The 11,483-nt window shown below is 23.3% G+C and overlaps 2 protein-coding genes across 3 annotated transcripts; one reads left to right on the top strand and one right to left on the bottom strand.

Moving 5' to 3' along the window:
* Positions 1-119: 119 nt before the first annotated feature.
* LOC114124543 (CDGSH iron-sulfur domain-containing protein 3, mitochondrial) lies at positions 120-1,909 on the top strand. The gene is made up of 3 exons (XM_027987830.2): positions 120-444; positions 1,330-1,503; positions 1,600-1,909. The coding sequence occupies exons 1-3, from the start codon at positions 391-393 to the stop codon at positions 1,777-1,779; spliced, it is 408 nt and encodes a 135-aa protein (XP_027843631.1). The 5' UTR covers positions 120-390; the 3' UTR covers positions 1,780-1,909.
* Positions 1,910-2,051: 142 nt separating this feature from the next.
* Positions 2,052-11,452, bottom strand: LOC114124544 (phosphatidylinositol 5-phosphate 4-kinase type-2 alpha). Of its 2 annotated transcripts, XM_027987831.2 has the most exons (9): positions 11,003-11,452; positions 6,771-6,868; positions 6,574-6,684; positions 5,999-6,154; positions 4,941-5,079; positions 4,757-4,887; positions 2,809-2,977; positions 2,454-2,745; positions 2,052-2,387 (listed from the first exon to the last, which is right to left on the bottom strand). In XM_027987831.2, exons 1-9 carry the CDS (start codon positions 11,129-11,131, stop codon positions 2,200-2,202), a joined length of 1,413 nt encoding a protein of 470 aa, XP_027843632.1. In that variant the 5' UTR covers positions 11,132-11,452; the 3' UTR covers positions 2,052-2,199. The 2 variants fall into 2 exon arrangements, with proteins under 2 accessions (XP_027843632.1, XP_027843633.1); XM_027987832.2 differs by lacking the exon at positions 5,999-6,154.
* Positions 11,453-11,483: the final 31 nt, after the last annotated feature.

Here is an 11,483-nt window from a genome sequence, read left to right as displayed (position 1 = left end):
AAAGTACCAACACTAACATCAATAAATTAGGCGTTTCGTCAGCCGTCACTACGTTCAGCACTGTTAGCCACTGTTATCGCCTATCGGCTTATCCTTATCGCTTATCATCACTCGTGCTTTATACATTTTGTAGTTTTCTACCAAAAAAAAAAAATCTTATTATTATTTAATAATATTAAATCTTATTAATCTTAATTCTTTTCTCTTTTTCTTCTGATCATTCTGTGCGTTTGCCCTTAAAACGTGTTTGCATCGTACATTCAATTGATGCATAAACCTAATTACTAACTTGCATTATTATTTGCGGTAATTCTGCTTCCTAGTGTTAATGATACTGGTTTCCGTGCCGGGTGTTAATTGTTATAATTACTTTTAAAAACTAAATTAAATATGTTATTAAATATTAGCAAGTTGACCTGCAAAATAAAACCATCAATGAATTATGTGAGTATTGCAACTACGACAATTATGATTTATCCAATAGTGATTATTAATTATTGCAATTATTGTCTTTACTCATTGAATTAAATCACATTTTTGTATAAACCGTTTTTAACCTATTATTTTAGTAAGAAGTATTTCAATTTTAAATTTTAAATACTATACCTATATCTAGATTTGTAATTAGATTAAAATTTTTAAGCAACATAAAAAAATATTCCTTAACCATTTAAAATAATAATTTTTATTACATCTCCAAGTAGTTTACAAAATAAAAATTGTTATTTAGTTATAATACATTTTTTAAAAATTTCCTAATATGAGTATTATTATTTATTTTTGAGAATAAATAAATACAAGACTAAAAAGATTGTCTTACTTACGACTCACCTTGATCCAAGTTAGTGTTATTATTTTTAATATGTAAATCAGTTATGTTTATAATTTATATTTTATTATACTTAAATCCTCTTGTATTTCACTGTATTCAATTCATATTAGTTCACTGCTTTTTATTAGAAAAAAAATGTAATCTTAAACATACTGCATTGTATAGGCAATATATCATACTAATAATTTCCAATTGAACTATAAGTACCTTGATTAATACTTTTTATGTTAACCACTGAACATTATTTTAAACAAATTAATACAATCTTTGTAACATTAATCAATGCATTATGACTACAAAAACATTTCAATCATTTTTACTAATGCAAACTAATTGTTTACATAGAAAAACACATTTTTAAATATAGTAGTATTATAAAATACATTTATCTATACTAACTGTGTTCTAAACACAACCTTTCATAAATGGAAAAAAACAGATATAAATTTCAATAATTATTGATAGTTTTATTTATTAATTTATAAATATTATTCCAGAGAGTTTATTCTAAGAAAATAGATGAAATACTACCAAAAAACTTATTAGAAGACATCTATACAGCAGCACAACAAAAGCAATTGGGTGTAATTTATGATAAAAGACCATTTAAAATTACACTAGAGAAAGACAAAAAGTATAATTGGTGTTCTTGCGGTATGAGTCGACAACAGGTATGCACGAATTTATATACAAACTTAATAAATTATTAACTTAAATTAAAATAATATAGGTACTGCAATTATAATATTTTTATTTATTTATTTCAGCCATTCTGTGATGGTACTCATAAAAACCAAAAATTACGAATAACAATGAAACCAGTTCAAGTTCAAGTAGCAGAAACCAAAGAATATTGGTTATGTAATTGTAAACAAACATCTCATCGACCATTTTGTGATGGCACACATAGACAACAACACATACAAGATGCAATCAAGAAATATTAATTACTGGTTGCTTAGTATTTTTTGTATATTTTACGAGATATAGTTTTTTTTTTTTGGGCACATTATTTTCAAGTGGAAAAAATAGTTTTTCAAAGAATTATTTAAAAAAAATTGTGCTATTCTAAGACTATTTGTTTGTTTTTTTTTAATGTATTTTTATCTTAACTCTTAAGGTAACTATAAAATAATAGTGATTTAACTTTTGGCCACACAATAAGTTATAATAATATAAAAACAAAATTAGGTATAGCAATTAATTAAACTCTAAAAAATATGTAAAAAATAAAGTACGTTCATTTCAAACCAATAGTAATATATAGTGTTTAAAGCAAGCGTTGCTGTATACAAAACTAGCGTTAAATAATAATACTTAGCACACTATATATTGTTTTCAAAATGGAAGAAATTTTAAATTATAATTTATTCAATGGCTTTTGATAAAAACTCAATAAAACGTTTGCCATATTGTTCTGGATCGCATGTTGATATGCCATCCACGTTTGATCCATGCTTCAATGTTTTAGCTGCTTTGGCTGCCTGCTTTTTAACGCCATAATGTGTAAGTACATCTATCAATGCGATAAAATAAATTTCTCGAACTGGTGCACCTATTTTGTTAAATTAAATAATGATTTTATTAACAATAACAACAAAATTATCACTTATAAAGTTACCTTCACTGCTAGGTATGGCATATATATCGAGATCAGGTATTATAGCTGCTGCATCATACTGGCAGAGGCTTGTATCACGAGCTAATAAACTATGTGGTGAATCTGGAGGAGTATTTGCCCAAGTTACTGTATTCCCAGCACCCTCACTATCTTCAGCATCTTCATCTTCTTCTTCTGCATTAACATCTCCAGTTCCACTAGTAATTGCCTCTTCCCTTTCACGTTCTGCACGAATACAATCGTGTATGCCTAATAACAGGCTATAGTCCATCAAATGTAAACCCGTCAAAAACTAGAAAGCAAAATTCATATGTTTTACAAAAGTGAGAATTTAAAATATTAATTTCACACTCACATCAACATCTGCTCCTAATGTTTCTAATAACTTATCTTTTGCTTCATCTCCAATATATATTTTTGTACGTTCTTTGACAAAATCATTGTCTTTGTATGTCGGTAAGTCTTTTTCCTTCTCCTTATCTGAAGCTTCTCTATCTACTGTGGAACCTTTGAGATCAAATTTTCTAAAAATAAAAATTAATTTTTAAGTTCTTTATCGTTATTTCAATTATTTTATGATAAAAAAAGTAAAATAAATAACAAATTAAAAACAATAAGAAATAATTCAAAAACCATAAATTGCCATAAGCAGAATAGTAATGTGTTATTAATAAAATTTACTATAGTAAAAAATAATGTAAAAAAGAAAAATGTGATTTTGAACAAGATTTAGTTAGCCTACCAAAAATATATTGATCAATAAAAAATAAATTACCAATGACAAGAGTCAAAAGATTATTGGGTTAAAACTGGTAAAGAAAGTACTTGTGGCCAAAAATCACATAAATCATGATAGATTGGCTTATAATTAGAAAATTATGATTTTCAATAAGCTACAATATTCTGTAATATCTGACCTTTATAATTCTAGAACTCAAAAAATTAAAACATTTATACTAATCCTTTAGGTTTAAAAGAAATGCAACAAATTAATAGGCTATCACCCATATGCAATTGACTAATATTTTATATTCTACTATTTACGCCATAATTTATAATATTATTTATTATTTAATTATTTCATATTTACAAAATTACTAATTAATTCAAATAGAATAAATTCTAATTTATTTATTTTTTATATATATTAAAATTGATTAGTTCAAACAGTTGGTTTTTTTAAATTTAAGTATATCACATTTTAGGAGATATTCAATTAATAATATTAATTATTTATGTGTATTTAATAATTGGTTTATATTTAAAGGTTTTGTGAATTGCCTCTTAAGTACTAAATAGTAAATAATAAATATCAATGGGTCATATTTCAAACCCATTATTTGATATTATGCCAAAATTTAATATTTAAGCTACAAACCTTTTAAAATGTCAACTGTACTCATTATGATTACATAACAGAACTTAAAACTATTTTTATTTTATACTAGGTGGTTCTTTTATTGAACATCATAATTTCAAAATGTATTAACCTTTTGGACGCACATGGGCTACTTTTTTTCTGTTCAAATAATATTTTTTGTTGGCATTTTATTATTATACAATTAATGAAATATTTTATTTTTACTCTGTATTAAAAGTATATTAAATATTGAAAATAAATAAATTATTTTTTGAAATGTTTATGATGGCATGATAATAACTAAAATATAGCATAACTCATTAGATTAGAGAATGGAAAGTTTACAAAATAATTTATACCATATTTAAAATTAACTAAGGTAAATAATTACGCCACGCAAGTCATCAAAGGTTAAAAGATTTTATTTGTAAATAAAAAATACTATCAAAATTGTTATTAGATTTTGAAATAATGAGTTGTTTAATGAAAAAAAAAACATCCAGTATAGACCAAAAATTAAATAAACATTTAAAAAACCATGGTATTTGAACATCATATTGCAATACCTTTTTACATACTAATGTCAACCTTTAAAGCCCAAACAAAACTCATAATATAATTAAAATGTTTAAATTTAATCTATTAATTTATTATAGTAATATTAAATTGATTATTCTATATTTATGAGCAGCATACCTATATGGGGCGAGTAGGTCAAATTTTATCCTTTTTAATAAAAATGTAATTTATTAAAATTTGGTAACTACTAATAAATTGATATAAATATATTTATTAACAATTATTTACAGTGAAGAAATGTTATAATAAATAACTCGGACATTTTATTTATATGTTTGATGTTATTAATTAGTTAATTGAGAAATAAATATATATTAATTATTTTACTTATTTAAAGATGGTATTCAAATAAAATAAGTTATACCTATGTGTGGCCAAATGATTGCTAAACACATTTCTCATGGCTACAACATAATGTTCATCACCATCAACAGTCAAGCGATACATTCCCAAATATTGAGGAAGAAGAGTTTTTCCATGTCTCTCAACTATATACTAAAAACAAAGTTTAGATTAATCATAATATAATTTATGCATTAATTACTTACAGGATGATAGTGTTTTAAGAATGAGTGCATTCTTTCAACTTCTTCACTTGTTAATGTTTTAATGATGAATAATTTGTCGTATGAGTAGTAAAAACCTGCATTACTTTTGCCTGTGGCATCTGCTGAAACAGGTTGTGATCTAAAAGGAAAAAATACATACAAAATAACTTATATATTTGAATACATAGATTAATCCAGGTGTGTTATATCAGTTTTTGAATTGTTTGTATCAAATTTTTACAGGCCATTATCATTATAAAATCTTTATTGCCTTGTCATAGTTGATAGGGTATAATATTTATAACTTCAAAAACTAAAAACGCTACTTATTATTATTTGTTCTTTACAATATATTACCATTATTAATTTCCTATTATTTAATGTTCACCCACAACAAAAAAATTATTTAAAATTTAAAAAACAAAACCACTGATTTAATATCGAATTTATGACACATTATTGATACCTTATAAATTTATTTTATTTTTTTCAGGCTAAAGAAGTGGTTTTACAAAATATAGGTTGTACATTTAGTAATTATTATTATAACAACTGACACACCTGGATCAAACTTTAAATTGAATACATTTTATTGTTAAATAAACTGAAAAAGATAATTAGTAAATTAAGTTAGGTTATATATTTTAACTAAAAAAATTAGTAATTATTTACTTATTAATCATTGTAAACACATTAACACAACAAATACTATGCCTGGTGAGTTGTGAGTAATATATACAGATATAGTAGATCAACAATATGAAGATAATTATTTTATCAAACAAAATAAAATAAAACTATTGGAAATGTTAACTACTTTCAAAGAGTTTTCCTGAATTTCAATGAAATACAACTTTATAAGACTACAATAATATGTAAAAATACAAAAATTTTAGCACGATACAATTATTATTTAACCTTATATTATATTTTAGTAATATTAATAAGTAGAAATACAGGTAGTATTTACATAAATTTCAGGAAGAGCTCAAATTAAATATTTTTAACTACCTAATATATTATAAAGAAACACACTTTGTTAGTCCTCATTCGTATACCTTCTTTCAATTTCAGTATAATTAACTTTCAATTTCTTAGGCTTATAGTTAGCTGTTTCCATATGTAAATTAGGAGTAGTCAAGGATCTTCGATTGTACATCATAATAGATTTGCTTTGACTTTTGCGACAACAGTAGCTGCTTTGCTCAGAGAACCTTATTTTTGTGTCAAAAACAATTACATTATAGGAGAACTTGTAATGATGAAAATATAAAATGAAATATCATAGATATGGAGAAATTAATTTCAAATAGTAAATACCATAAATTTATGAACTAATATACTTTATACATATGCTTAGCAATTACATTTAGGATTGATTTTAAATAATTTGTATAAAATATAAATATATACCATTATTGAAAAGTGTAGTTATGAGGATAAAGTAATGAATAAACCCACTACATTTTCTGTAACCTTTTAATCATTTAAGCATTGTATACTTTTGATGCATAACATAAAAAACAATTATTTATATAAATTAAATACATTATATGCATTTAGTAAATAACAATAATTACCTTAGTGAATAAATAAAAACATTTTAAATTATTAAGTATAAACAATCAACTACCTCGTCATTGACTCTTTGTAATCCAAATCATCAATACCAAAACGTTCCCTTAGATTACGGAACACCAATGGGCAGTACTCTTTGATTTTAAAATGGCTAGGCATATTCTCCCTTTAAATAAATATAAACACAATTTATATTAAAATATAAGATTAAAAATACATATTAACGTACATAAATTATGAATAAATACTAACTTATTAAACAAATGGTTGTCAACTTTGACTTTTGAATACGCTCGAAAATCATCAGGGAGTAGCATCACTGGTATTGTTACATGGCTCAATTCATTAATCTACAAAATTTAAATAAATGTTTGAATTTTAACATAGGTATTGGTAAATTAATATTAGGTAATAAAAGAATAATTCAAAATAATTAAATCAAAAATAAAATAATATTAATAATAATATATAAGTAAATTGTATAAATATTATATTTGTAATAACAACCAAAGGCAATTGTTAATAAATAAATATATATAATATTATAATTATTTATAATATATTTTTATCACATAACATTCATTACTACTCTGTATGGAAGGATAATATTAAATGAATATGTTGTTTCATTTGTTTTAAATTGCTATTGATACTAAAACTAGTTATTCAACATTTAAGTATACCCTAATTAAAACACCTACAACATAAAAAATAAAAATAATAAAAATCAGATTATTTTTAATTACTGCCATTGATTGATGTACATGGTTTATATAATCAATGTTAATACTTTTAAATATTTAATTTTAGTTGCAATAACAATAATAAGTATAATAAAATAACTAATACTGTAAAATAAAATTATTGATAATATAAAAGTTAAAAATTGTAATAAATAATGTTAAATTTATTAGCCTTAATATTTTATGCTGAAGCTTCTACTATTCAAAAATTAATGCCGAATAAAACAGTGGTTGAAAAAAATTTAAGTCAAGTAAGAATAAAGTAATTGTTTGATTATGTAATATATTTGTTTTTAATTAACACTTATTGCTTTTAATGAAAATTCTAATTTAAATAATTTACATTGGTTCATTAAATGTTTAACTGCAAAAAAATATGATTTATATTTAAGTAATGATTAATAAATTGTGTACTGGTCTTTAACAACAGAAATCCCCTCATTTTAATAAAAACAATACAAACATAGAAGACATATTTTTAGAGCTACGTAGTTAATATGAATGTTTGCATTTAGCTAATTTGATCATATGATCCTTACCCTATCACAATCAATCTTATGTAGCATCATGGGCGGATTTAAGGTACTGCTAACTATGTGGCCACATAGGGCGGCAAAGTTATGTTGAATATTTATTTTGATTTTGTAAAATTATGTACATAATTTTTAAAATTTAATCTATGACTTCAAAATCTCGAAATTGTGGATTTTGTATTCGTTTATTTTTAGCAAAATAATATTTATATTTTTCCAGGAACTCGTCTACGACAACGACGATTGAATTTTATAATAGCTAATCTTATTGTTTATGAAATGTCTCGTTAGAAAAAAATATGAAAAAATAATTGCATATTAAGTATTGAAAAAATTAATTTATTTGAGGATATTTTATTAAATAGAAGTTTTTTTTGGATAGAGACAGCAAATTTAATTTGGCATAGGGGCGGAAAATTATTAAATCCGTCCCTGTGTAGCATCCTTATACATAGTTTAACCAGCTTTAATAGTAAGTCACTTAATACACATATTATTATAGATTAAAATAAAGAGTAATTACTAATAAGTATTAACAAACGCCTTATAGGATGTTTAAAGTTAAAATTATAATAATAAAATAATAAAAAAAACCAACACACAAGAAAAATCTTTATAATTTACAATAAAGGTTCACAAGTAGATAAAATAGACAAGAAGTTTTTGTGATTATTTTTATTAAATCTTAAAATGTTAATAACTCATATTAAATTAATTTTCCATCTTTTAAATTAAAAAAAATAATAATAATAATTAACTGTTATGATGATAATTTTAAATATTTAAATATTGTATACAATAAGACAATAAAAAATTAATTAATTTATAAGGAAATGTTTTTTTTTCAGTTTAATTGAAATATTTATTACCTAAATATTTAAAATACTTATATTATAAATTCCTGGTTAATTATTGAATTACTCATTTAAAAAAACAATAAAAATAAATTGTTCAGCCTATGTAGTCTACCTAATAGCATTGTAGATATATTATACATAAAGTAAGAGTTAAATTATAAAATACACTGAAAATCTATATCAATTCTACAATTAAATTATAATTTATAGTTAATTATAATACTAATAATATATGTTATAACAAATGTAGAAAATGGTTCTGTATTAAATAAATTTTAATGTACATTATCATTGAAGAAGTCACTAAAAGTATAAGTTAAATTTCAATTTAATGATAAATCATTGTTCAGGTATATAAAACAATAATAACAATTTATGTCATAGTAAATATTCAAAATTTTGATAAAGCACAAATTATTTTATTGACCTTTATTGAAAAATAAATGAAAAAATGTAACATCCTTATAGATAGATTTATAGATCAAAGACCTAATAGAAGTTAATGAAGTTATATCAAGAAATAAAATTCTTATATAAATATTTGGTAAACATGATATAAAAATTCATGCATTTACGACTATTTTTTTTAAATTATAATTTATAACAAAATAAGAAAATTGATTATTCCGTAAGCTGGTTTAACATAAGTATAAATTTCTGTTTTACTATGATTTTTATTTTTTCCCCAATTATTAAGATTATTTCAGAGATTTCTTTCTTATTATCTCTTAAAATTTAAACTAGATTTCCTATCGAGAAAGATATTTTAGTTGATTAGGTATCAAAACATTTTTCTACTTTAAAAATTGTCTGCGGATAAAAAAAAACTACACATCATTGTAAAATCAATATATTCTAATCTAAATGTATCGGTAAATTTAAATTTTATATCTATATCTAATGTTTATAAATTAAATGTTTTTCTGATTAGATAATTAAGCTCAACGATATATTTTTAGAAGGCTAGACTGCTTATCTAACTATTATTCACTAATCACCTGTATCTATATTTAATTACTTTGTCATTAGTCATAACCCTTTTGTTTTTAGATGCATTACTCATTGGTCAATTTATACATATAACTGAACCTAAGCTAATCTAAACAATTTCATTATTCTAAATACAATAGTTACACCGTATAGTATATACCATACATAAAATATTAAAATCTAAAAGGATAAAATGATAATCTTTTAAGTAACAACACAAACCATTTCTAAAAGAAGCTAAGACAAAACAATCTGGAATAAATTCACTAGAAAAATAGGAATATTAATCTGTTCTATGTTAATTTTTAATAGGCCATGAAAGTTTAACCACTTTAACTCTATATTAATTTTTGTAACTTTAGTCAAAACTACACACCTAAAGATGTAATATTTAAAACAAGAATAGGTATAGAATGAGTTTTAAGCATCTCATAAAAAATATACCAAGTAATACATAATAATGTCAACTCAGAATGATAAGTATGTCGAGAATTTATAATAATAATTTTATTTTTCTAATTGTCTATATATCTATATTTCTACTGTAATTCTTAAAACAGTTCAAACCGTATGTTTTTTTTATTTGTATTCAGAATACAAAATACCTATAAGACTATAATAATATATAACCTAGTATAATATAATAATAACACGCTACTATACCTAATATTACATATTTTATAAATTTTTTATAACCAAACAAATAAAAACAAAATGAAAATGTCATTAATAATAACTCAAAATAATAATAATATGCAAAATATATGCATTAAAATAGCTTTTGGAAGTAACTGATCAATTCTACACAATATAAAATAGAATTTTCATTACCTTTATTATTTTAGCTAATAATTATATTTAAATTATGTATTTAATATTATAATATTAAAAATGATAAATTATGTTAATATATTCAACATAAAGACAAATTAAGTTAACTAATAATAAGTACCTTATTAAAAATTGAATGCTACATTTCTACCTTATACTCATTAATATGTAGAAATATAAACACTTGTGATTAAATTGTTTTTGATATGAATGTACTACAATTTTTACTTTCTTTTTATTTGTTCAATTAAAAATCCTTGAAGATATTTTTAATAGCTTCCTCCTTTCCCTTATTAAAATTATTCTTTGATTGAGCTATATAATACACAATTTACGTATAATTTTATTTTTATTGACTTGATTTATAACAATTACATAATTAAATTTTTCAAGAGCCACAATTTTTAAGTAGAATGCAAAAATACATAATACCTAAATATAAAAATCTCAAAAAAAATGAGTAGTTACTCAATAATATTAAAATCATGGTAAAGAAGATATTATCATAATCGATTAAAATGTATACATACAGTATGATTTACACCCCACATGAGAACTGACAGCAGTGGCTCATTGGCACGGAACAACTTAACCTTCTGTCTCTTCACACCAATGTGTTTTTTCTTCAGTTTGCTGAGTCCACCTTGTACCACGCTCATAGTTATTCGGAATAATCACGATAGATGAATATAACAGGACTTAAATTATAAGCGTTGAATGTCAAGCACTAGAAATCGAGACAAAGTGTGACTGATCCCAAATTGCTCGTACTAACTAGTAGACATTTCAACGTCACAATTGTACTGCAGATAAATCTTAAAAGTCCGCATTAGGAGACTGTTATTTGATTTAGACGATAATTATCCGTTTTAAATGGTCAGTTGACTATTACGTTGTGCGACGGAAAAATGTTAACACTTAACAATAATAATTTAAGCACTAAACACTCAACAGCTAAATATTACAGTTCTACGCGACGGCCGACAGGCGACACTCATTATTTTATCAATT

Source organism: Aphis gossypii, chromosome 3 (assembly GCF_020184175.1).
Source record: "Aphis gossypii isolate Hap1 chromosome 3, ASM2018417v2, whole genome shotgun sequence".
NCBI classification, from domain to species: Eukaryota; Metazoa; Arthropoda; class Insecta; order Hemiptera; family Aphididae; genus Aphis; species Aphis gossypii.
This window is presented reverse-complemented; position numbering and strand designations above follow the sequence as displayed.

Bases quoted from the DNA above. Each gene is read 5' to 3' on its own strand.
- LOC114124543 (XM_027987830.2), top strand. From the start codon at position 391: ATGTTATTAAATATTAGCAAGTTGACCTGCAAAATAAAACCATCAATG. The intron at 445-1,329 runs GTGAGTATTGCA...ATATTATTCCAG, and splicing joins TAAAACCATCAATGAATTAT to AGAGTTTATTCTAAGAAAAT. The intron at 1,504-1,599 runs GTATGCACGAAT...TATTTATTTCAG, and splicing joins GCGGTATGAGTCGACAACAG to CCATTCTGTGATGGTACTCA.
- LOC114124544 (XM_027987831.2), bottom strand. From the start codon at position 11,131: ATGAGCGTGGTACAAGGTGGACTCAGCAAACTGAAGAAAAAACACATT. The intron at 4,888-4,940 runs GTAAGTAATTAA...CTTTGTTTTTAG, and splicing joins TCTTAAAACACTATCATCCT to TATATAGTTGAGAGACATGG. The intron at 2,978-4,756 runs GTATAACTTATT...TTTTATTTTTAG, and splicing joins AATCATTTGGCCACACATAG to AAAATTTGATCTCAAAGGTT.